This window comes from Phoxinus phoxinus (assembly GCF_949152265.1).
Source record: "Phoxinus phoxinus genome assembly, chromosome: 7".
Classification (NCBI taxonomy): domain Eukaryota; kingdom Metazoa; phylum Chordata; class Actinopteri; order Cypriniformes; family Leuciscidae; genus Phoxinus; species Phoxinus phoxinus.
The window spans coordinates 33964839-33992694 of NC_136882.1; the positions used below are offsets into that span (position 1 = coordinate 33964839).

General features: G+C 36.7%; 1 protein-coding gene across 3 annotated transcripts; it reads left to right on the forward strand.

Moving 5' to 3' along the window:
• Positions 1–1911: 1911 nt before the first annotated feature.
• ppp1r1c (protein phosphatase 1, regulatory (inhibitor) subunit 1C) lies at positions 1912–27700 on the forward strand. Of its 3 annotated transcripts, XM_079619415.1 has the most exons (8): positions 1976–2045; positions 2222–2396; positions 4515–4575; positions 13274–13308; positions 13578–13644; positions 21277–21480; positions 24955–25110; positions 25586–27700. In XM_079619415.1, the coding sequence occupies exons 2-8, from the start codon at positions 2316–2318 to the stop codon at positions 25678–25680; spliced, it is 699 nt and encodes a 232-aa protein (XP_079475541.1). In that variant the 5' UTR covers positions 1976–2045; positions 2222–2315; the 3' UTR covers positions 25681–27700. The 3 variants fall into 3 exon arrangements, with proteins under 3 accessions (XP_079475542.1, XP_079475541.1, XP_079475543.1); XM_079619416.1 differs by lacking the exons at positions 24955–25110; positions 25586–27700 and adding an exon at positions 22223–22714 and having other exon boundaries at positions 1912–2045; XM_079619417.1 differs by lacking the exon at positions 21277–21480 and having other exon boundaries at positions 1991–2045.
• The last annotated feature ends 156 nt before the right edge of the window (positions 27701–27856 follow it).

The following is a 27856-nucleotide window of genomic DNA, read 5'->3' on the forward strand; positions in this document are numbered from 1 at the left end:
ATATTTACTGCCAATACATACACGACACGCTGCTGTGAGCAAGACATGCTGCTGCTGTACAATATAGCGTACATTAATTGCCTGTAGCAGATCTACGTATACAGGGGGAGCTGGGGAAGGTGGAGGGTTTCTGAAAGAGAGCTGAATCTGCTATTGCAAATGCTGATCAAGTAAATGAAGATTGAGCAGCAAGCTCATTGGCTACTGATACAGCAGGAACCAATCAGCTGTGCCCTAGAGAATGATGAGATTTCAAGCAGGTTGCATCTAGTGTTTCATGATAGAACTTTGTATTTAAATTGAACAATAAAATAATACATTTTTAATTATTTTTAAATGCATCTTTTACATTGCATTAAAAAAGTATTTGCAATTTAGTTTTGTCTGTATACATACACACTGACACTAAATAAGGTTATCACTCCTCTTCTTAATCTTATGTAATGGACAGAATTACAAATATCCATTCATCTATTCTCTAAACCGCTTGTACTCTGTAGAGTCTCAGGGATGCCCTGTACTATATGTGTGTTTGGTAAAATTGAACCAACTGTTCGTTTCATTTTCACTCATATTGGTAATTGTTTCCATAAATATCTCCATTTTGCCCCTTCAGGTTGTGTTTTAGACAGGCCACAGACTAATGACCTATTTCAAAGCAGGCAGGTGGATCAATACCAGTTATCTCACTGGCAGATGTCCAGCAGCCCGAGCAAACAGCACAGGTGGCGTCTGTCCTATAGCGTTAGGATCGATACGTGGTCACACTTTAAATCATGCACCTAATATTGGGCCAGTTTTTACTTTCATTATCCAAAAAAAACAAAAAAACAATGCCATTGCTTCTTTTTTAAGGCATATGTGAAAATTAGGATTTTAAGTGTGTTTGAGTGTGTGTGTATTTTATAGGGCAGCATTATTTTATTATTATTTAATAGTTTCATTCCAATTATCTTTTACTTTTATATTTTCAGTTTTCATTTTAAGCTTAGTTAGTAATTACGCTGTGTGATTTTGTTTATTTTTATTACTCTAAAAATATATATTATTTTAATATTGTTTTAGTTTCTTCAAGTTACTAAACTTATTTGAGAAACTTATTTCTTAATTATAACCAACTTAAATGTATTTTATTTCAGTGAGTTGCCGTTGCAAGAATTTTGTATTTAATATTTATATTTTATGTCATATTTACTTGTGAACAAAAACAATTTAGTTTTGGTTAGCAATAACAACACTGTTACATGGTGCCTGTGGTTATTGAAAACCAGGAAATACCAAGGAATATTCTAATTATGCTCAACTTTAAAATATTAATATTTAAAACTACATTTCAACATTTTCTAAGGCGGTTTTTACATGCGCAAAACTCAATGGCCCAAAGCTCTCTATTATATTACATGTGATTTTCTTTTTCTAAAGGACGACTAAATATAAAATGCTGTATATCAGCTAGAAATTGCTCTTTGTGAGCGCAATCTTATAAAAAAACACTATATCAGCCTGGAAAAGGCATGGAAATCCTTTGGATCAAAAGTTATGGGAATCTTCATTATATATTTTAAAACGTTACTTCACAAAAACATTCTTTACTTTAGTCTCAAACCCTTGATTCATACATCCACTCTGCCTAAAAATAAAATGACAGGTTTAGCAGGGCAGTGATTCATTCCCACCTCCTAAGAATCCCTGAATAATTAAAAATCCATAAATGAAGTGCCAGTGTGATCGAGCGTGTTATACATTATAAAGAACATTCTCTTGTCTCACGGTTTACCCGTGCCCATGAAGAGAAATCTGGCAATGTGATGCGAAAACTGCCGACAGCATCCTGAATCAGGATCATAAATAATGTAGGAGCATCAGCAGTGTCCCGGTGGGGGCTTATATTGCATTGCTCCGAGTCTTGCTAATGATAGTGAGAGAGAAAGCAAAGCAGAGAGAGATCTGAGCGTGTCCCGGAGCAGTCGGAAAACTCACACTGAGAAAGACCTGCAGCCAATCCTTGCTTCTGTGAGGTTTATGGGACACGGGACCAAAGCGAAGTGAGTGGGACAACATGGATGTGGGAAGGACAGACTGACTGTTTGTTCTGCTGCTTGTCTCTGTGGCTGATCTCTCTCTCTCTCTCTCTCTCTCTCTCTCTCTCTCTCTCTCTCTCTCTCTCTCTCTCTCTCTCTCTCTCTCTCTCTCTCTCTCTCCCTCTCTCCGTGGAGTAAAGGAAGGCGGGCCGTACAGGAGAGAGAAAACACAGGGGCTGATAAGTAGGGTCCAGTTTGTCTCCATCTCTCTCTCCGTCAGCTCTCTCTTTCAGCATGGAGCCCAACAGCCCCAAGAAAATCCAGTTTGCCGTTCCACTCTTCCAGAGCCAGTTGGATCCCCAGGCGGCCGAGCATGTAAGTAGAGAGGCTCTTTTATTGCATTGTGCCTAATGGAGACTGGCCTGCATTGCTCTTTGGCTCCCTTGAGACGGTCTTGAAGCATCAGATCTGAGCAGATTGATGCCAAAATCAGTTTTATGATATGATGTCATGCACTGTGGGATTGTAGTGCTTGGTAAATTTGTAATTTTTTAATGCACAGAACAGTAATGGGTCAAACAAATAGTGTTTTGCATGCACTTTAGTGTGAGGATGAAATTAAACATGCACTGTTTGCTTTCATATTGCAATAATTCACGCCAAAAATAGTTCCGTCTCATAAAAATGACAACGGTAATGCTATGAGAGTGTGAATTTGGTGGTTGGTGCATCATAAAAAAAATATAATTGTGGTTGCATGCAGCAGAGTAGATTTTTGTTGTGTTCCAGATATAGTAGAGCTATTCATTGATGGATCCGGATCCAGCGGAGAGGCTGCATGCCTGGCAGTAAAAGTGTTTGATGTTGGTGCTGTTGCTGACAGTGTGATAACAGGAAAGTGCTGGGCTGATTTTATGATGATGCCGGTATGTCCAATCAGTGGCACTCTCTCTTGTGCTGAGTAAGTTCTCCATCAGTAAAGGCGGCATTCGCTCTTGCTTCTTGGAGACTTTTTTTTTTTTTTAAAGGAACCTGGACCAATGCAGGTTCAAGGGTCAGTGATTGTATGTGCTGGAGCAATCAGGGTAGTAGTTCCGATTTTTCAGTAAAAAAAATAATAATAATGGACTCAATTTTATAAAAGCCTTGTGACAACTGGCTTTGGTCTCCCCTATATTATAATTTGCAGTAATAACATTTTTTTTTCTGAAAAATCTATTTCTCAGGAACCAACATACCAAAAAATCAACACATGCTGGATAAACATTTGGCTAGCTTATTGGCTTTTGCTGGAAACTGACTAGTTTTGATTTGCTCTATCTGCATCCAAGACGCTTGGAATAGTCGTTTTCAACAAGCTATTTACCAAACTAAAAGACATTACCTTAGTGACACCACCACCGTTCGCCAACATTCAGTAAGGTCATGAGAAACTTGTGGTCGTGCAACCAGTGAGTTGCCTGGGGCTTGATAACAGATGTACATGATCAACAAACGTTGATGTTGTGAGAACGCAGTACTGGCTGGGTAGGTCAAGCGACGGCTCCTGAATATCTCTCATGGGTCATTCTTATAGGTTATCTCTTATTTCTGATCAAACTGACTCTCATGTTTGGGTATATTTAAAACACATGGATGGAGAACGACATTGTTGAGTGTGAGCTCATGCTGTTTCACATGTGTTAAGACAGCATGTTGTGAGGCTAAATGTGATCTAAACCCAGCAGCCGTCTGCAGGGAATTGATTATATTGACCCCAGTGAATCACCCAACAAATGCTGGTGTCCGGACACATGGGGTAAATCAGTCAGCATGAACATTTTACGCCCATGTTCCATCTGTTATTGTCAGCTAACACTTGGAAAAGTACTAAAAGTATCATGTATATACGTAAGATACAGTAGAGATCCTAAATCCTTTTTGGATGAGCCATATTCAAAGTTGTCTTATGACCTGGATCACAGACAAACCCTCTCTCTGAAAAGGTGACGGATCATAAACTATTCCCACATGTGTTATTCATTTGTCAACTGAAGCTTTTCACCATGTCTGGACTCTGTCATATCTTAATCTTATTGATGCTTCTTCAAGTAACATTTTGGTTACTACATGTAGCCTACATGTGAAATGAACTATACAGTATAAGCGGAAGAATTGCTCTTTATGTCTAAATGTGATTTGTTTTCCATCTAAGCCTGGTTTTCTGGTTTATTAACTGTTTTAGAGAGCATTTTCCAGCTGGCCAGACTGGGGGACCAGCTTAAACCAACTAAGATCAGAAAAACAGCGTAGGCTTAGGGTTTTTTCCCCAGCAGGATGCTGTATAATATTAAACTAAAAAGCAACTCAAGGCTGTGTATCACAGTGACTTTACCATGGTTAAAGGGGTTTTAGACATTCTGCTCTGTCATGCCTATAATCCCTCTTATTCATAGTACCTCCACTTCTCTGAATAACAATATTATTATAGAATTGATTTATTTCTCTCTTCAGATTCGCAAGCGCAGACCAACTCCAGCCACATTGGTCATCTACAATGATCCCAGTGCATCAGGTAAGAGCCTTAAACCATTAAACATGTTGCATGCTTGTTTATATCCACTGAAAAAGCTGGTTCAACTTATGTGGACTGTTGGGTTGTAGCAAACAAAGCCCTGTTGAACTACTATTGAAGCCCTTGTGCAACCTAAATGCATCTAAATTAAGACAAGAATCTAAAGTGAACGGTCTGTTTCTCATTATGCAGAACCTTTAGGGTAAAGTTTCCAGTACTCATTGTACAGATCTTAAACTCTATACGTTTGCTTTGGTTATTTAGCATCCCGAATGCATTAGTGCTTGAACTCATGACTGCTCTTTTCAAAAACAAACCAGAGTTGGTGTATTTGAGCATCATTTAGTGGTGTTTTTCAAGGTTTGGTTGCTGTAAGGGTTCAGCTGTGAAGTATTCCTTTTGAATTTCTGCCTTTGTTTACATAAAGCCGTGGGTTTCTGTATTGTTATGAAAATAGGCCCTCTCCAATTCTCATGTACAATCATTATATGATATTGCGGGAGGAAATGTGCTCTTCTGGTTTAAAGGACAACATGATAGGTCTGGCGAGGTCATTTCACGTCGGAGCGTCTGTAATCTAGCCTTGGGTCGGAACAGGACAACACGCTGAGAATGTGGCAATGGTCAACAGGCCGCTATCAGCACAAACAACCCACCTATGGCGTCAGCATATGCGAGCGGCCAGTCTGTGTCGACCGTTGAGCCGTAGCTCTGTCATCTTTTTCAAACGTTGTCTCTTCTGGGTGAACTTTCAGTTTAACCTCAACGTAGAACGATTGGGCTTATCTATGAGGGGAATTCAGGGTTGCTTGGGAAATGGATGGGATGCATTTAGCTGAGATTCAATTATACCTACACTTAGTATGTGCTTCTGAAAATGACCCTTTATAGAAGCCCGTTCTCACCTCAGAGTAAATAAAAAAGGGAATTGTGATTTTATATCTTACATTGTGACTTTACATCGCACAATATGACTATACAAAAGTGACGTAATATCTGGAAGGACAATTGTGACTCTACCCCCCAGTTTCACAGACAATGATTAAGTCTAGTCCCAGACGAAAATGCATGTTTAAGCCGTTTTAACTGAAAGCAACTTGCATTGACATTATCATAAAATATGTCAGTGCCATTGGTTTGTCTCAAGATGCACACCAGTAATGTTTTTTGTAAGACACGTTTATAAAAGCTACCTAAGTTCCCTAAATGAACTAAGGCCTAATCCTGGCTTAGTGTAAGCCCTGTCTGTCTTCGTGTAAGCCTGTCATCTCACAATGTGACTTTATATTTTACAATTTTATATCTTACAATATGACTGTCAATATGACTATTTCCAAATGATCTTATGCCACAATGTGACTAAATCTCAAAATGTGACTTTATATCTCACAATAGTGACTATATATCTCAAAATATGACTTTATATTTTTACAATTGTGACTTTAAATCTCACAATGTGTCTGTATATCATACCATTTAATAGTTACTTTATACATCACAATATAATGTACCTCACAATAAGACTTTATATTATATCCAAATTTGATCTTATATGTCTAGATGTAACTTTATATTTCACAATACGACTTTATATCACAATAGTGACTATATATCTCACAACAATTATGACTTTAAATCTTTCAATGTGAAATAAAATCTTTCAAGATGACTTAATATCTCACAATGTGACTTTAAATCTCATAATAGTGTCTTTATAACTTACAATTGTGACTTTAAATCTGACAATATGACTTTAAATCTCACAATATAACCTTAAATCTCACAAGGTGACTTTGTCTAGTAATGTAACCTTAAATCTTACAATATGACTTATATATACCAATAGTGACTTTATATCTCACAAAATGACTTCATATCTTCAAATGTGATTTTATATGACATGTGACTTTATGTCTCACAATATGGGTTTAAATCTCACAATGTGACTCAGTATCTACCAACTGTGAGTTTTTATCTCTCAATTGTATCTCACAAACACAATCATTTTCAACAATTTGGAAAACCACAATTGAAACTTTATTTCTCATGATTATGACTTTTACGTAAATCACAATTGCAGATTTCGATCTTACAGTGTAACATTTGATCTCACTTCATCATTTCTATAATTTAAACTCACAATTACCTTTTTGTTATTTTACTCTGAGTCAGAAACTGGCTTCAATAGGTAAAATACTGCAGTTGTTCCTCAAGACTTGCATGGAACATTAATGAAGTCTTTACCTGAGGACTTTTGCCATCAAACTTACATTATGCTGACGAAGTTCATGTTTTCCACGTGGAAGCAGAATCAATGAAGTTTTTCACTTGAGGGAAATACCAACACACTAGCGTCATCTGTAAACACGCTAACCTCGACCCTAATCCCACTCAACAGCCCACATGAGAAAGCGTTTTTTGGCACTGTAAATGTAGAGAAATCATTCTAGAATCCAAACAAATGTTGCCTTCGAGTCACGTCATAGGCTAACGATAATGTTCCCGATTTGAGCGCCACCACAATGCTTTTACTTGGAAAAATAAAGAGTGATAGATAATTGGGATTGCTCATAATTAAGTTTTAATTGTAAGACTGTATAATTGACTTTGTTTATATTTTGATAAACAGTAATAAAGCTTGACAGAAAGCACATTTGGCCATGTTTATGAGGCGCCAGGCTTGTGGGACAAAACTTCCCACAATTCTCTGTGGCTGCATGAAAATGATAAAATACACAGATAAAGCATCATTTCTACACCTAATGCACATCCTTTGATCTCCGGTGTTGCATTAGCGCTAAAAAAGCTTCCTGTGTTAGTCAGGTGAAAAGAGAAAAAGAAATATGAAATTGTTCAATGTAATTTATTCAGACCGAAAATCTATAACACATCACATCGTAATTATGAGTTCCAAGTTTGTAAATTGGAACTTTCCAGAAGCACTTGAAGGCAGAAAAACTTTACAGAAGCATATGATGTCATATTTTCATTTTGTGATGGTGAATCTTTTGAATGGGTACTTTGAGATCAGACATGATGTGTGATTGTTGAGAACTGCAAAACAGGATAACAGAAAATCATGTTTTTGCATATCACAAATGTATTAAATCCAGCTTCTGATAGGTCCAACTAAAATATTAAAAAAAAAATCCCAAACAGTTTTTTTTTTTTTTTTTTTACAATGTTAGTTGATATGATTGTGACAGAAAATATAAGCAGACTTACTTAAAATGAAATATATAACTCACTAGAGTCACAGTAAAATATGGAAATATGATCTTTGATCTTGCCTGATCAAAAGATCATATTTCTGATCAGGCAAAAATTCTGATCAGGCTTTTCTTTTTCTTTTTTTTTTATAAATATCTGGCATTGTTTACAAAAGGTAGACAAAGCTGTGAAACATTTTAAATCTATTTTTATTTTAGTTAATTTTTTTATATTTAAATTATATTATATTATATCGTATTATATTTTAATATGCATAAAGTATTTGTTTAAGGCTATTTTATGGGTGGTGAGAAATAATTTTGATCAAATAAACAGTAAATAAAATTGTGTGTGTGTGTGTGTGTGTGTGTGTGTGTGTGTGTGTGTGTGTGTGTGTGTGTGTGTGTGTGTGTGTGTGTGTGTGTGTGTGTGTGTGTCTGTGTGTCTGTGTGTGTCTGTGTGTGTGTGTGTGTGTGTGTGTGTGTGTGTGTGTGTGTGTGTGTGTGTGTGTGTGTGTGTGTGTGTGTGAGAGAGAGTGCGTGCGTGCGTGCGGTAAAGCTGTGACATGTTTTGTTCTGTGTCGTAAGAATCAGTGATATATAATCTCAGACATTCAGTGTCTTCATAAGTTGTTCAATATCAGTGAATAAACATAGCGATGATCCACTCCGAGTGCTGTGGAAACTCACAGAGATCATATGTGTCCATACTCTTGTGTTTGACTTGGCAGAGTTGACTGGTTTTCATGATAAAGCTAAACCAAAGCCTCCCGCTGGAGCCAGCATTGCCATCTGCCAGTTCTGCTAGAGAAGAAGGCCTTTTTATGAGCTCACGAGCTTCCCTTGACTAAGACCGTTTATTCTCTGCCTTCGCTCGCCAGGTCTTACTCAACAGAGATGACATGCTCTCCAGCAAAGCCATTCAAACCTGACAAATGACTGGGAAATGCTGTTAATTTCAGAGCTGTTTGTTTTCCCTGATTGATGCAGATTGATCACTGGGTGGTTGTTGTCGAGTTGCGGTTGTGATTTTGGATGTAGATCGCAGGGGCGTGTAGAGGAGGTGGGACGCACAGAGCTGCATTCACAAAACAAGCACCTCTTTGTTTGGCTGGCATTTCTTCTTCTGATCCAAAACACTTGGAGTCGGTCCCTAATAGAGAACGTTTTTGAAGCTTTAAGAACTTGCGTCACACGAGCGCCGCTTGTCATAAACTGGGCAACGTGTAACTGCGAGCAGAAGATGAAGTTGAAGAGCGGCTTGGCTTGTTATTGCGGTTAGAGTGGTAATTTGGTGCAGTGCTCATTGAGCAGAACCTGTGCCCATGGCAGGGACGTTTTGTACGATTCGTCTTTTTAACAAGGTCCTCATGTGTGGAGCCAGTGGGCCCATAAAAGAAGAAAGCTCTTCTGGCTACTGTGGTACTTCACTGTGTTCCTCTGGTTCTACTTAACATCAAGTCTGAAGTCATAATCCAGCGTTTGCTCAGACTTAATTTATGGGCTTAAGTGGCTATTAGGTCAGGGAATAAAGATGTTCAGTGGCTTTAAGAGAAACCAGGGGCTTTTAAAGTCTTCTTTCCCCCTTAAGCAAGTGGAACGTCAGTTCTGTTAAAGGTGCATACGCTCCTCACAGTACAAAATAGCTTTCATTATATGAATTTACGATACAAAACAGACTACATTCACAACAAATTTGTTTTAAAAACACAGCCTGGGTGCCAGCCCACAACATTTTTTGGTCGGGAAGTTCGGTCTGGACCATAGACTGTAAAAAAATAGGTCTGGACTCGATCCGTTGAGGAGTAATTATGCTCGGCTCCCAGAAGGCCGAGCCAATCAAATTGCCAGGGCGGGCTTTAATCGATGATGGACAGATGATCTGCGGTTACGTAATCACCACGTCATCAAAGAGTGGTGGGTTTGAATTGGTTTTTAACAAAGATGACTGCAGCTGGAGGATTGAGATGTTTAGAGTCCGCTATCGCGTCTGTTATAAAAGAAATCGACAGCGCATTAATTTTAAAAAGACGAACAGAGAACCACAATCAAGGCATTTGTCGATCGGAAAGATGTGTTTGCCATCCTTTCTACGGGATTCGGCAAAAGTTTATTTTATCAGCTGGCTCCGATGGTCGCTAAGAAGATGGGACGCAATGAAAACCAATGGAAGGGATGTGCTCAAGATCTCTTTTCTCTGAAGCCTCAGATGAACACGCTTCTTCAGCCTGGTCTCTTTCGTCGTCTTTCCATTTTTAAAAATCAGTCAAGTCGCGTTGCAACCGTGTTATAAAGTTGAGACAGGGCCGACAAATGCGAGAAGATTTATTAGCTTTATTGTCGAGATCTAATCCTAAACGGAGAACTTGTTCGTATATTCATACACCTTTTGTATTTCTCTCAAAAATGCTATTCGTGCTTGTAAGTACTCCGCGAATTCTTAAATTCTTTTCACAACGGCAAAGATCGTTTACACTCATTCATTTACTATACTTCTTCGTGCGTGCAGTTGAGCTCTGTTGACAACTTTGCGTCGCTCAACATGCGTTGCTCTGATTGGTTGTAGGTCTTTTTGAGTTAAGACACGCCTCATAATCAAAGCCCTATGGAGCAGTATCAGACTCACATTCCGCCTAGAATATGAGTATGACGAAGTCAGGCTACAGTGGCCCCCAAAACATATCTGAATTTCATTCAAATTAAATGGCATTACCAAACAAATGATTTTGTCGGAAGTAATATCACTTTTTTTAAATCATGTTTTGCAATGACTTTTAATCACACGGTAAATCAGGTTGATCAAGCAATATTTATATTGTTTTTATTGCTATATTTCATCAAAATGAATGCAACTTTGGTATTTAAAATCCAATAACATTTGTACATTTTTAAATGTGACTTCTTCAAAAGTTTGGTATCAGTATGTTTTTTTTTTTTATTATTACAAATTACAATACATTAATGTTAAAAGATTTCTCTTTAACACAAATGCAGTTCTTTTAAACTTTCTATTCATCAAAGCATCCAGAAAAAAATCAATATTAACAATAACAATAATAAATGTTTCTTGAGAACCATATCAGCATATTAGACTGATTTCTGAAGTATCATATGAGACTGAAGACTGGAGTAATGATTCTGAAAATTCAGCTTTGCCATCATAGAAATAAATGACATTTTAAAATATATTACAATTATTTTAAATTGTAATAATCTTTCACAATTTTTTTTATTTTTTATTTTATTTTTCATCAAATGAATTCAGCTTCGGTGAGCATAAGTGAGACTACTTTCAAAAACATTGCAAAGATATGTAATATTATATCAGGATGTTTTCATCTGAAAACTTTTGTGTGCAATAATATCTGTGAATATCTGTGAACAAAATGATAAGGAATAATTTGACGTTTTTGGTTCATTGAAGCTGCAGCAATAACAACCTTCCAGTGAATATCAGATTGCAATGTTCCAGATCCTCACTGCATAATATGCAAATTGAGAAAGGTTTATAAGAACACTCTGGTGTTTTGTAAAATCATTCGGAGCCCACAGACCGAGTCCGTGTGTTTCCTCAAGGCATCCATGCGCTTTGAGAGCATGCATGAAACTGTAAGTTGCCCTGAAAGAAATATGATGACCATGGAAGATTAAATTGGTCTTTCAAGTCCTGAAATGAACAAATATCCCCACTTTTCAACATCTGAAATAATGTATAAGCCCCACTTAGTGCAGTGAGGGAAAGAAATGGGTCGGCCTCCTAAAAGCAGTTTGCATTATGAAAAAGAAACTTGGGAGTGGAATCTAAAATCTAATTTTGTTAGTCGCCTAACACGTTCCATTCTTAGATCAAATAAGACATAATTGGTCTAAATTTGGCTTTACCCCTAGTGTCCTTTAACATAATTTGTGGATATATAAAGTTAGAATAAATTAAGCATAGATTGTTTCCATCATGTAACATATTACATTGTAAATTACAAAAAAAAAAAAGTGAAATGAGAGTATGTTGTACTAACAAATGCTTATTTACTGTACACATGAGTTCAAGTAACTCAGCAACTAAATCATTTCCAGTGCAATATACTATGTGTGTTTTCCAAACAACACATTTATTTTAAGTTGGGCTAACTAATGTAACATTCCCTGCAGCTTGGTATTTCTCAGTTGTATTTACTTGAACAGGAATTGGATTTACTTGTTAAAACCATGCAAACCGATTGCCTTTTGCAAGAACATGTTACTCTAGTAACTTAAGAGATTCAAACATCCATAACAAATCAATGAAAAAAGGTTCCATTAATCACATTTACAATTATACACACAGGGACAGTTCAAAGTTAAATAATATATGTTTTTATGGTTCTTCTACACGAACTGACATTGCACATTTGCTTTTATGAATTACACAAGCAATAGAGTTTTAGCTTGTATTAGAAATGTTTAAACAAATAAAATAAAAAATCTGATTTGTGTGTGCTTCTTGTAAACAGTGGAGGTAGCAGTAGGGTGAGCTGGTGTGTTACAAAATAGACTTCAAAAAGTCACTTTAGTTTTAGTTTTTTTGTTCTGTCCCAAGTCAAGCATCACTCTTTGGATGAGCTTGAAAGTGTTTCTCATGCCTTTGGGGTAATCCTTATGTAGCAGCAATCCAAATATGGCATATGACAGCCAAAACAAAAGTGAAATGTGGATAGACGTGATCAGTTGTCACAGTGTTATCTGTACTGCCTTTCCGACATGCTCATTGAAGGGTTAGTTCAAAAATGAAATTTGTCATCAATTACTGACCCTCATGACTTCCATTCATCTTCAGAACCATTTATACATTTATAAATTCTTTGTAACTTTATAAATGTCTTTTCTGTTACCTCTGATCATTTTATTGCATTTTAGTTTTTTTTTTAAAACATATACATATTGGGTGGCACTTTATAGTCCACTTTAGACATCCTAGCTTTGCCAACTAACTCTCATTAGAGTATTAGATCGGGTTAGTAGAATAAGTTGACATTTACTGGCAAGTTACAAGTTACTTATAGTCAGTCGAAGGTCAGTTGGGGGAGCATCAAAGTGTTAGCAGATATTAAGCATAGTATTGACATGTGGTTGCAAAGGTCCTGAGTAGAATAAGTGAACCATCAAACCAGTGTTTCCAAAAATCGGACTGACCCCAAACTTTGAAATTGCACAGTGATGCCATATAAGAACCGTTTTATCATTGAAGAAACGTTCAGTGAACAATTCTTAAAAGAACGAATGCTTTCTAAGTGTGAAGAACGTTTTAACAATTGAAAGAAAAATTTTCCACCATAAAATAAATGGAAAGGTTCCATGGATTTTAAAGGTTCTTTGTGAAATCATACACGCCAATAAAGAACTCTATTTTTGATAATGTAGAATCTTTAATCTCTTTGGATTGCTTTGTAATTGTACATTTTCTGCATCTATAAAGCACAGAAAACAGTAAGTCCCTGTGTTTTCCCCTTCAGGAGATGACAAGCAGACTACAGGAAACCAAACAGAGGTGAGTACTCTAAAGCAATAACAGAGACCCCAGCACTTAACATGAGCATTAGATTTGATCTTGCTCGCTCACACAGCCGTGTTTCAGTGGACGTGGCGGTATGTAAGCTAAGCCTCCGGGTTCTTCTCTGCTAAGATGCTCAGCGCTCCTGCGAGATGGATGGAGTTCTGATGCAGTTGTCATTGATTACCTGGAGCAAAGCTCCTGAAATAGTCTGTGTGAAATCAGATCCCCTCTCTCACGCTGTGCTTTTCCACTGTCCACGCCAGGCCCAGAGTGCCCAGCTGTCTCCAGCCCAGAGGAAACAGAGCGTCTACACGCCACCGACCATGAGAGGTACCATATACACCATCTGCGTATTATGTGACGTTTCAGGCTCTTGCGTAACCATACACCATCTGAGTCATTCCTGTTATGCAGTACCTTTTGAGCTCTTAAAAAATGTATGTGCTTGTGTCAGAATTTACGGTATTTTATAAAGGGATGCACCAGACTTTTGGAAAAAAGGCCTTGACCAAACTCATTACTTAAACTTTTTAATTATAACTTGATTATATTTATACAATAGCTAGAACATTTAAGTGAGGAACATATGTCTCAGTGATGATTAAGAGTTAGCTAAACTTTCATATTTTTCTACACCGTTAAAAATATTGATATCATCATGCTCAAGTCAAACAAACCATTTCATATTTATACAGTTATTTATAATGTAAATAAATGTATTATAAATATTATTTATACAGTTGTATACAGTTCATAATATTGCCAGGGTTATTATAGTTAACTGATACTAAATCTAATACCTTAAAAAAGAGAAAAAAAAATATTTTTAATATTGAATAAAATACGTTTTTTCTAAATATTTAATTTTATTTCAGGTAATTTCAACAAAATTATATAATTTTTTAAGTACAATTTTAGTGGAAACTGAAAATATAAAAATACAAAACTATTCAAAATATGAATAAAAAGTGTTATATTATCTCAATTATACTAAAATAACACTGATATGCAGAAATGTTCATAAGCCTTCTGCTTACTTTATTTTAATATCTTTCCATCCTATTTATTTAATGTGTGTGTGTGTGTGTGTGTGTGTGTGTGTGTGTGTGTGTGTGTGTGTGTGTGCGTGTGCGTGTGCGTGTGCGTGTGCGTGTGCGTGCGCGCGTGTGTGTGTTAGTACAAATTTGTATAATGACGTGGGTATTATACTGTTATTACACTTTTTTGTGCTGTTGTTTTCTCTCCAAAAGGATGTCACCTCCTGAAGGATTATGTAATTTTTATTTATTTATTTTTTCGTAATAAGGATTTTACAAAAGATTACCAGGATGGAAAGTGATTCTGATGACAGGACAGAGGAAAAATCTATAAACTGATTATCAATTAAAAATAACAACATCAGCTCAAAATTTAGAGAACATTGTGTAAAATTAACTTAATTATTAAGTTTCAATCTTTTAAAGAAGACTATATGAATGCAATAAATATACTGCATAGTAGGAATGATCTGTCTATGCCATCTGTGTGTTTGATCCACAGTACACTTACTTACTCAGCCATGCCATCTTCTCCATTAACATTCACACTACACATATTTCACCGATGGAGGCGGCGATTTGCATCCAACACACACACACACACACACACACACACACACACACACACACACACACACACACACACACACACACACACACACACACACACACACACACACACACACACACACACACATACACATAGCCCACTCAACAGACTACTCACACTGCTCGTGCTTATGGATCGGTCGCTAATATTAACACAGTTCCTCCGCTCTCAGCCACATACACTCCCAGGGGTCTGACAGCATAGTGAATATGCATCTATTTTGCAGCATGTGTTTTTCTCCAGCATGATTTGAGAATAATTCAAAGAGCATCTGGAGCTTCATTGGAAGCAATGACATCTGAGAGTCACCATTTCACAAATGTAATTATTTGATTAGTGGCCTAGAAATAGTGCAGTTTCAAATCTAAAAAGAACATTTCCTTAATTTTTTTTAATATTGTCAGGTTTAAATTAGATTCTAAATCCCAGATTTTCAATGTGGTCTCAGACTTTTCAACTATATAATGATATATAATAGGATATAATAAGACCGTAAACTGCATTTTCTATTAAATGCAAAAGCATTTTCAATCATAAAATGTATCCTTTATAAGCTTATTTCAAAGTAAAGACTTTAGTTTTTTGCACAGTTAAATACATCTAGTTAACAGCTTTTCAGATTTCATTTTATTTAAATTTTTGATTGTTTAGGTATTTTTTAATCAAATAGCTAGAGATTCATTTTGTGTTTGCTCTTTCCTGATTTTCAGCTGCAATGAATTTGTGGTAACACTTTGCAATAAGGTCTCATTTAAAGGGCACCTATTATGACATTTAAAATGTTCCTAATGTTGTTTAGGGAGTCCCCAACAACAGTTTTACATGCATGCAATGACAAAAAACACTTTTGTTTTCGTATAATATGCATTTATTTTTACCTGATTTGCTCACCGACTCCCAAATGATTCGTTCAACGACTCATTTTTCCAAACCTCTCCTTTGCGCGACGCTAATCTGCGTAGATTGGTCAGATGACCCAGCAGTGTTTACAGAGATAATACTTATTGTTTAACACGGAGTACAATGATGCTTTATCAATTAAATCGTGTTATAATAATGATTATAGTCCACTGCTTTGTAGTTTGTAGTAAAAAAACTAAAAATAAGATAAAGAATTTAATGTTATGTTAGCGAGCATAGCCCAGAGTTCATATTGTAAAAGCACAATCAGTCTTTGTTTGCATTAGCCCGATGCATAAACATAACGTTTTACAAAAAAAAAAAAAATGCAGTTACATTACTACGAGGTATTACTCTATTCTTTAAGACAACTCCGAAAACAACGACAAACACTTCACATATCTCAATACAATTGCCATTGAAGACCTAGAAGCTAAACGGTGCTTACACAACAAACAAAATAATTATTAAGCATGCTACATAAAACATAAAAGCAACAATTATTAATAACACTTACAGTTTGTGATACGGAGGAGGAAGCTGATGCAAATACACTTGGAACTGAACCTTCCTTCAATATCAGCCGGCTCGCGAATCCAAGTTTGATTGCATTTAAAAAGCAATCGTCTTCAAAATGGCGCGAACAAAGCACAAGGCTCTGACTATACTTCTGTGGTATAGTTGTATATATGAATTGTAGCCACTTAGTCTTCAAATGCTCCTCCTTGGGCAGATGAAAAAAGTTGTCTTTTGAGCCGCACTTCAGAACACAGCGTCTCGTCGCCATGATGTTTTCCCTGGCCTTGGAGCGCAATAAGTGGGCGTATCGTATTCAAATAACTTGACAAGTTGACGTCATCTAGTCAGAGAAAAAGCTTCGGTCTTCTAACGATTCATAAAAATGACTCAGAGTCGACTCTTACTTTTGAAAGACAATAACTTTATATACAGTGCACTTTCATATTTCAAACTTTGCAGGATGTTTTCGTTCACTTAAATCTATGTTACACACTACATGAAAGGTACATTTCAAAATTCCATAATAGGTGCCCTTTAACATTACTTTAGCTAACATGACCTAACAATGAAAAATGTGTGTTTTACAGCATTTATTAATCTTTGAGAATGTTAAAGGATTAGTTCACCCAAAAATGAAAATTCTGTCATTATTACTCACCCTCATGTTGTCCCAAACCCGTGTTACTTTCGTTCATCTTAACACACATGAAGATCTTTTTGATAAAATCTGAGAGTTTTCTGTCCCTCCATTGACAGCTACATAACTACCACTTTGACGCTTCTAAAGGTTCATAAAGAGATCGTAAAACTAATCCAGATGAATTGAGCAGTTTAGTCCACATTTTCTGAAGAGATTTGATCTCTTTATATGATGAATTGATTGAATGTATGCTTGTATTCACATATAAACATTCATCAACACACACATCAGTTGTGGTAAGCGGAAGCTCAAGCTTGACATGCGAGAACCAATGATGTTCATTTTTGTGTTACGCAGCACCAATGAGGTTTTTTCAGTTGAGCTTCTGTTTATGTGCGCTGATCAATGTTGAATAAAGCATCAATTCAATCTGTCCATCATATAAAGAGATCAAGTCTCTTCAGAAAATTTGGACTAAACCGCTCGATTCGTTTTACGATTTCTTCATGAACTTTTTGAAGCATCAAAGTTTCAGTTGCGTATCTTTCAATGGAGGGACCGAAAGCTTTCAGATTTCATTAACAAAAATCGTACTTTGTGTCCCAAAGATGAACGAAAGTCTTACAGGTTTAGAACGATATTTTCATTTTTGGGTAAACTAAACCTTAAATGGATAAACATACTCTTGTTCATTATTAGTTCATATTAAGTGCTCCTATTATGTTATTTTAAATGTTCCTAGTTGTGTTCTGGAGGTCTCCTACAATCTCTCCAAGATCGAAAAACACTTGAATTTCTAATAAAATACACTGTAGCATCACCTCTTCTCTCACAATGTCTGAAAGGGTTTGATAAAGTCTCTCTAAACCGCTCCTTTCTACTCCGCTCTGATTGGTCAGATGGCCCAGTCTGTTGTGATTGGTCTACCGCTTACAGCCCATGTCGGAAGCTAAATGTCAATTACCATACCGGAATTTCAGCTCTAGATCTTTCTCAGCGCTTGATTCACAGTGATACGAACAATGACGATGGCGTCGGTTTTACCGTATCAATTTGAGACAGTCCTCATCCTTTGGAAGTGCATGCAATGTGGATTTGCTTTCGCAGTCCAGAAAACGTTGTCTTCTTAACATGTTGATAACACGAAACAAACTCTTCCAGGCCTCGGTTACAACTACAGTGTTTGAGTGCGAGTCAATGTAGACATTGTTCACAGGCAGCCAATGAAGACTGGCATTATGCAAATTTGTTACAAACCTACGGTTTGTGCAGGAAGTAAGACTGGCATTACTGACGACTCGCTTCAGGCAGTTCGGAATCAGTTATTTCCTTTGGGACACAATAACTTCATGTGTCATGCACTTTGATTTTTGAAACTTTGCGGACATTTTACATTCAGCTCTATTACACACTACATCTGAAATCTGAAAAAGCATAATAGGGGTGCTTTAAATAATGAATCCTTATTGTAAAGTGATACCGACTTTATTCATGATTTATGCGTGGAGTTTATGCAGTATTTTCAACCCGATCTCACGGCAATTCGTGCAAATTTTACGATGTGGCTAATTTGTACCAATTCATACGACCTCACTCGTACGAATTTGTATGTTTTTTGCTAAATCATATTTTACGAGTTGCCAAAATCGTATGAATTCATACGAATGACCTACCCCTGACCCCGCCCCTAAACCTACCCATCATGTGGGTTTAGACAAATCGTACAAATTCGTACGAGTGAGGTCGTACAAATTCGTACGAATTAGCCACTTTTTAATCACTCGTACAAATTCGTACGAATTGGTCGTGAGATAGCGTTGGTATTTTCGTTAGCCAACAACTGTGAATTGAAGATCGTGACAATTCTAGATGTCACTCCTTAAACTTTGCAGTGTGTATTAGCCACTGTTTCTCTTCTCTTGTGGGGTTTCCGCTCCAGTGAAATTGTGTCATCTTTCTTTTTCTCTTTCTTTATCAGTGCACATGAATGGAGTATTTATTTTTAACACTTTTTTTAATGTTACGGCTTTCTTTTTGTCTAATGAATGGGGCAGTATAGAGCAGAAAATGACCCAAGCTGGATTCAAACTCACGTTGTCTGCACAAAAGTGCCACCATGCAACATGATGAAGCATGTGCACTGCCCGTCAAGCCACGTTTGATACGTTTAAGACAATGAGATGGGGGAGGGAGAGTGGTGAAGTCCGCCTCGCTGACTCATGGACAAGGCCGTTTCCTGGCATGGACGTGCTAAATTCACATTAGCTTGAGCTATTGATTGGAGTGGGGGGAGGAGAGAGAGACTCATCATTCTAGAGAGATGGCCTCAAATGGACAGCCTGGCAGAGCAGTTTTGAATGAACACTCAGCATCCTTTGGGTCGGTGCAGGGCAGAAACGGCTAAAGCAATCTGATTTGCGGAGATGCCAAGCTTGCACGCTCTGCTGGTGTGGGCTAGTTGTGGTTCAGTGGTGTCAAAACCTCATTTGTGTAAGTAGGGATCTTCTCTCTGTCCATTAGCCAGAGATTGTGAAAAGTTTTGGGAAGATTGCTTTGAATAGTGACAAAACCCATTTAAGTGGAGAACTCCTTCCAGGGTAAAACTGCTGAGTGTACTGTACGTAGTGTAGACTTTTTAGTGGTCTTGATTGCAGAACTTGATTGCATTTTTCCCATTCGTTTTCTCCATAGGGATTAGAAATAATCTTCAATTAACAGAGCCATGAATTGAACAAACCAGCTCTGTGATTAATCATTATATTACAAACTTTAAATTGAAGCAAAGAAAGAAAAAAAAATCGTATTCAGAAATGTTCTGTTTTTTATTTATTAATTTAAATTAGATTATGAATTACAGGTGAAACTCGAAAAATTTAAATATTGTGCAAAAGTTCATTTATTTCAGTAATTCAACTTAAAAGGTGAAACTATTATACAGACTCATTACATGCAAAGTGAGATATTTCAAGCCTTTATTTATTATAATTTTGATGATTATGGCTTACAACTTATGAAAACCCCAAATTCAAAATTAGAATATTGTGAAAAGGTTTTCATAAGCTGTAAGCCATAATCACCAAAATTATAACAAATTAAGGACATGGTACTGTACGTCTGTGTCAAGATATTTTTGTTATTATTAAAATCTTATGGTTAAAATAAATGGTATTTTTTCTGCTGTAACTCGACTGTTGCGCTCTATTATATGTGTAGATCATAGTTCATATTTAGTTAGTTTATTATTCAGGAATTGTAGTTGTGTAGCTTGATTTTATTTTATAGCTTTTTCACGTTTTTGATTTGGATTCTTTCTTAAACAAGGAAACATTGTTAAACCATTTTTAACACTTTGGTAAATTATATCATTGTCTTTTGTACAATGAGTATGTTGTATAATGAGAACTGTAAGCGTTAGGCATCAACATCATCATCAGGTTTGCAGATGAAACCTTCTGAAAGCTCTTAAGATGCTTTCAGACCTGCTTCATGAGAGAGAGAGATCGGCTTACAGTGCATTAGCTCACTATTCTGATACGTCAATAAGAAATACTGTGCTGTTGATAAAAACTAGGGCTGGGCGATATATTGAGAATGTGTATCATTTTATTTTGCGTATATATTGCATTGATTTTGCTGGTGATATAAAATGAAGTAGTATTTGAAGAATGAAGAATATTTCATCTAATTTTAATGAGATTTTATAAGTTACCTGAAGAGCTTGTCATTAGACTAATTTTACAATCTTTCATTGTCTTGCGGCTTGCTAATATACACAAAACTTAAATACAGGTTTGATTCATTCAACCGAGGTAAATTTTAATGAATCGAGTCAAAACAATTTGTTTGTGTCATCACTCAGACATTTTGAGTGATGACAAATATTTATATATATATTATATATATATTAATGTATTAATAAAATAGTAAAATTATGTGTAGGTAAATTGCTGATTTTTTTTTCTATATTGCCCAGCCCTATGCTCAACTGATGAAACAAGCCTTTTTTTTTAAGTGAATATTAATACGTGTAATGCATAAACACTCTCCTTTAAGTTAAAAAACGTTTTGGTTTGAGATATACATAGCATGCATACATCTTGTAAGTCATTCATTTTCAATTTCATAGCCGACCGTTGAGTGTACTTTGATTGATGTCACACATTTGGATGGGGTTCAGAGGTGTCACATCGCACGCCTGTGCTGATAGCCTGTGTCCACTGTGTGGCGCTGTGCTGTGTGTCCTGTGTTGAGTGCAGAGCTGCAGCTGGTGGTGGAGCAGCACTTTCAGAGGCAGGAGCAGCAGGAGGCGGGGCTCTCTGACAGCCCAGACACGCCCACTCCAATCACAGCACAGCATTTTGCCAACGAAGCTCAGTGGGCCAATCACAACAGCTCAGAGCCCAATGGCAATGAGTCTTATGTCAGTACTGAGGGGCAGCCAGGCAGCAGTGGGGCCGGGGGTAAGTCCAGAACAAAAACTGGGAAGGGACAAGGTTAAATCTCAGGGTAAAATATAAATCCTTATGGAGGACCAAAGTACGTTAAATTAAACAATGAAATCAATTAACAATTAAATAAATAAATAAAAAGAATAGTTTAATCAATGTTATTATTCTTAATGTTGTCAAAAACTACTGAATGCAGTTAATTATTGTGAAAAATATTTTATTATTATGAAAAATCTCTTGTACCGAAAGTGCATGATTCATCCATACAGGTGTCATTCAGAAATTAGTGTTTTATTATTCAATTATTTAAATGCAGTTTTAGTTTTGTATAAGTGGATAAACATGTTTTAACAATAATTGTGTTTATGAAATATTACAAAATAAGTGTACATTTAATTATTTAGTAATTGTCAAAAAATAATTATTGATTGTATATCATTGCAAAATAAATGTGTGCCTTTATTTTGTTATTACAAAATAAATTGAACATTTATTTGTATTTATTTCATTATTTATTGATTTTATTACTTAATTTTTCGAGTGCTTTTTCCCTCCATAAACAATCTCTTGGTGCACGAGCATGTAGTAGAAAAGCTGAATGCTTGGACGGAAGATCTGCTGGACTTTACTGACAAGACTTTTTTTTTTTTTGTCTCTGTCTCTCCTCCACTTTCTTTTAAAATCCTCATTCATTTTTCTATTATTATTTTCAACATTATTATTATTATCCATTGTTTTGTATATTCATATGCAGGAGACACAGCAGACACCTCAGGAAGTGAGCAGAAAAACTTGAGCAGTCCTTCATCTGTCTCTCGATAGCCATAATACACCTGGCGCACCGTACACCCGTCCCAAACATTTACTGTCCCCTCCACTCTTTGGAATAAGAAGACATGTTTTCTCTAAATACATGCATTGTACTTTCTCAGCTCTTTCTAAGTTCCCTTCCAGTGATGACTTCCTTTACTTCCTTTTATTTGTGTCAAATGTAATGCTTGTTCTTCACTTTGAAATGATCTGTACTGAAATGATCTGACCTGTTTGTTTTTCTATTTGATAAAATGGCATTTGAAATATTTCCAATATGTATATCTGTGGCACCAGAAATACGGGCAGCATATTTTGACACTTTCAGATAAGTTGTAACAATTTCTTTATGGGTATATTGGTTCACTTGTAAAGTAGAGACAATGAAATAAAAAAACATTTTGGAGCTTGAAATAAAAAAACAAGGAATGATGTAAATAATTTTGAGTAAGCGCTGTTTATCTAATGTTACTGTGATTTTGGTTCTTCATCTCCACTTCCAAATGATCTCATTCTCAGATGAATAAATGAAGGCTGAATTTGTTATTTGTACTATAAAATATGTAATGAGGCTTTAAAGGGTTAGTTCACCCAAAAATGAAAATAATGTCATTAATGACTCACCCTCATGTCGTTCTAAGCCCGTAAGACCTCCGTTCATCTTCGGAACACAGTTTAAGATATTTTAGATTTAGTCCGAGAGCTTTCTGTCCCTCCATTGAAACTGTATATACAGTATACTGTCCATGTCCAGAAAGGTAATAAAGACATCATCAAAGTAGTCCATGTGACATCAGTGGGTTAGTTAGAAATTTTTGAAGCATCGAAAATACATTTTTGTCCAAAAATAACAAAAACTACGACTTTATTCAGCATTGTATTCTCTTCCGGGTCTGTTGTCAATCTGCGTTCACGACTCCGCAGTGACGCTGCTGACGTGTTATCTGGTGCGCCCGAGCTTCGTTTACATGCAGTCTGAGGGAGACGCACAATGTAAACAAAACAATCTTCGCAAACATGTCTAAGGATTTCGACACAGAGGAAGACTTGCATTTTTTTGCCCATCCATATTTATTTGAACCCGAAATACTACACGGACGAGATAACACGTCAGCAGCGTCACTGTGGAGACGTGAATGCAGATTGACAACAGACCCGGAAGAGAATACAATGCTGAATAAAGTCGTAGTTTTTGTTATTTTTTGACAAAAATGTATTTTCGATGCTTCAAAAACTTCTAACTAACCCACTGATGTCACATGGACTACTTTGATGATGTCTTTATTACCTTTCTGGACATGGACAGTATACTGTATATACAGTTTCAATGGACGGACAGAAAGCTCTGTACTGTACACGGAACTGTGTTCCGAAGATGAACGGAGGTCTTACGGCTTGGAACGACATGAGGGTGAGTCATTAATGACATTATTTTCATTTTTGGGTGAACTAACCCTTTAAGGTGAAGTATGTCATTTCTGTGCAAACTAGCAGATAGTGTGGAAAGAGAAGAAAAAGAACGACGGTAAGAATGAAATTCCTGCATTTCAGTTCACCTTTCGGATAAAGGGATCAGCTGTTTTTTACTTAGGAATGGGGCAATGTTGCGTAACAGTCTGGTTTCGGAAGTAAAAACTCCATACATTTTTTCCATAAGGAAAACTGATTTTGAAAACTTGTAACTGCTGTGAGCTACAATGCGATTTGTTGCTGTTGATGCCGGATGCCCATATTTATTTCAACTTATTTTTTAAATAATCGTGTTTAACAGCTGAATTTGTGGTGAAAAACTACATTACCCATGATGCTGTACAAAAAAATCTACCAGTCAGAGTCAAAACAAGTAAAACATGTCAAAAGAGCTCTATAGCTCCGCCCACTCCCATTGAAAACTGCGAATGAATGTAAATATATCGTTTATTTTTCAAAATACATTGCTTATATATAATCAACATTTTTAAATGAGTAGTTTTCTATTTCTTCACCGTTTTTAAGTTGATTATGCTGTTCGCAATGCTTCATGGGATTGTAGTTCTTTCCCTAACTAAAGCCATTCGGTACATATTCTTGTACATTTGTATATTTTTGTCGATTTTCATATACTTTTCACTGCAAATCAAAGCTTGTAATGTTGTGATTTACCTTGTAGCTAGTTGGCCTAGTTATAACGCTTTAACAAAGGCTTTTTTAAAATCCCTATGGAGAAACGAATGGAAAAAATACTTCCGGAACCAACGCCTGTGAAAAAGCGGAACCAACGGTTGCACTCTATTCAAAATTTGATACCTCTGTTGTGAGATTTGATTGCTGACTTGAAATATGTTATCGAAACAATCTTGAGGGACCGGAAATTTTGGTCCTTCCCCCAGTGAAGTAGATATGAGTGGTAACTTTATATTTATTTTCTAATGTGCAGGTGCATTACAAAGATGGTCAATGCGATATGTGTTTGAAGCCTGTGATCAGCCTGTGTCTGCAGTTCTGTTTGCTCAAAAATGACACGCATCACCTTTAAGAAAAGAGCTTATTGTAACCTCTTAATTGTATATATTCTATTGCATCGAGATGATCGCTATCAAACTTTGCCCTAGACTTTAGTCAACTGGATCTAAAGAGGTAAGTCAGGTCACACTGAGACTGCTGCATGCTGGGACTCATGCTGTGTTCGTCCTGCAGGTAGAGAGCACAGCGATAGCCAACAAGAGGACAGAGAGAGTCATCCTCCTCCGAGACTCTCTCAGAAACACCTGGACACACTTTCAGAGGAACCCGGAGACCTGTCACCGCGACGCAAAGACACACCGTACCAGCACCAGCCACCATTCGGCCCTGGTAAGACCAGATCATGAGCACATCAAATATAGAAATGTGACGTGTGGGGAAAGCTTTCACTGCGATTTACAGATTATGTTGATTTGTTGGTTCTGAAACAGTATTGCCATCAACCAATCCCATTTCAGGGTTATGTTTTGGGTTAAGGTCTGTTTACATGATATGAACTTGGTGAATCTGAGCATTCAGAAAATAGAAGCTTGACAAAAAGAAAATCCAACGGCACATCCACACAGCAGCAGAATATGATTGACACGTCAATTTTGAAAACACTTTCTAGTATTATGGACGTCATCAACTTTGATGTTTCATTTAGTCACTGCCAGTGTGGTTAAAGTTTATAGTCAATCTATAGGAGATGGACATCGGTTTGTTCAGACAGTAGGCCTATGATTCGAATACTGTATGTGAGCTGTTGTGTGATGGTTTAAGAGTCACGCCGGGTATAAGCTGACGCTTGCTCAACTCTTCACAGGGGTAAAGGAGCTGAAAAAACAAACAGACCCGTCTTCACTTTTCCAGGAGGAAGAGGAGAACAACGGAGAACGGAAAGACAGTCAGACAGAGTAAAAATGGCTGAATGACACGAGGAAGTGACATCTTTTATAATATCCTTTTGGAGCTTTTTTTTTTGTACTTTTTTTTTTTTTGTACTTTTTTTTTTTTTTCAATGATTAAAATAGTTTGAAAGTAAAATTTCATCTTGCAGGTGTTGACAATTAATATAGTCATGACATGTCACTCCAAAATACCGTTCAATCCAAAACCGTGGTGTCAAAACTTTCAGTGGTTAGTAGTTCATTTTGAGTAGTGTCCTTTTTTTTATTTTTTTTTATACCATTGTACATTCTGGTATTGTGTTTTATTTCATGTTAACTTTCTTGTTGTTGCATTTCATGATGAGTATATGAAAAGCATAAGAAAATGGATGCCGTCGATGATTTAGCAATACATGGGGAGGAATGTGAAACCAATCACATCCTGCTACGTTATTTTTGATCACCGCGTGTGGAAAGAGCCTGAGGCGGCATTGGTGAATCTTTCTCTGACAGAAGCAATATTTTTGTAGGTATGACGGTTTTTTATGCAGACATGACTCTGAAGTCCCACGCGGCTGTTGTGCAGCCCACCGGCTCTCTGACACGAGTTTCTGAAATGTGGGCATCATACATGGAGTTAAAGCTTGATACATGCTAACCAGGGTTTGAAATTAACAGACCAAATGTGGGTGAAAATCCACTGTGGCGAGTAACCCATATCAACACAAGCCAATTTGGCGGGTTATGATTCATGAATGATGTTCTATCACTTTGCATGGCATCGCTATCAGAGCCCTTCCCCTAAAAGGAGCCTCAAATATTAGCAAAACAATAGCGGGTCGCACACTGAGAGAACGCTGCGTCTTTAACTCTATGCCCACCAAGCATAGTTTTAAAGTTGTCAGCCACCCCCATTTTTGTTGTTGTTGTATGAATATCTGAACAAAAACCCGTTTTTTTCTAGAATCATGCATTATAAAAAAATTTATCAACACTTGATGTGGATAAGTTTCATAAAAAAGCAACATTTTGGGCTGAGAAAATGCGTTTTTGTCGAATTCAGAATGATGATCAAAACATAGATCGCGTCACCCCCAAAGCTTCAGTCCTAGAGCTCGTCCTGGGTCGACATTTCATTCAGTAACATTGGGCAGTTTTGATTTATATGTTGTCTGATGATCGCGTTTTTTATATGATTATATGCTATGGCTAGTTTCTGCTTCTTATTCGCCAGTGTTGTTTTGATCAGGAGATTCAGTAGGCCTACTCATTCAGAAATTGTCTTGAAGAGGTGTAATATCGCCCCCTACCGTAAAACAGTAAAAAAAAAACGGATAGCCGGAAATTTCCATATATGGCGGGAAGCAAATTTCTGTCAATGGTGGCGAAAGAATTAGAATTCGATTCGAACATTGTTTTCTATGACCGTATGCACACTGACGGCGCCCCAACTGACTCCAGCTGTTCAAAATCATTCCGCACCACAGCATCACTCACATAGGCTTAGTTTTCCATTTTAAAAAAACACAAGAATTTAGGACAAATATATGTACGTAGTGACGTCATTGTGTATTGTGCATATTTCAGTAACAGGTTTGTGGCTTGAATAGCCTAAATATACTTAATATAGCCTAGAGAAATAATATAGATCACACTTTCTCTTTCCATTTGCTCTTTTGAAATGCCTTAATTAAAACTCTGACAACACTTAGTTCATTCTTGAAGTGAACTTCTGTCTGTATGATTAGTTTCACTGTTGTGGACCGCAGCCTTGACTGGTGTGTGATAAACAACTGTACTGTACTGTCTGCTGTTCGAGCGGTCTACTCTCCGCCAGAGCACTAGTAGTCAATTAAGAGGCCAGTTTTCCCCAAGCCGTTCTCATAAATGTCCAAGACCAAGACCTTAGGGCAACAAGGTCAACTCTTGGCAACTATACTATATTTCCATTTTATTTGAATGGTATCCGCAAACATTGATTGACTGTTGTAAAGCTGAAAGCAATACAATGATTCAGAATCAGATTTAATAATAAATATATTTAAATCTAAGCTGTGACTGATAATCTGGTTTATTTCTGATAGTTTTGTTTTGCCTTGTAGAAGTTCTGAAATTTAGTAGCCAAATATGCCAGTGAGTGGAAAAAGTTTATTTCAAACCCTGATGCTAACATGGCTAGTAGGTTACACACACACACACACACACAC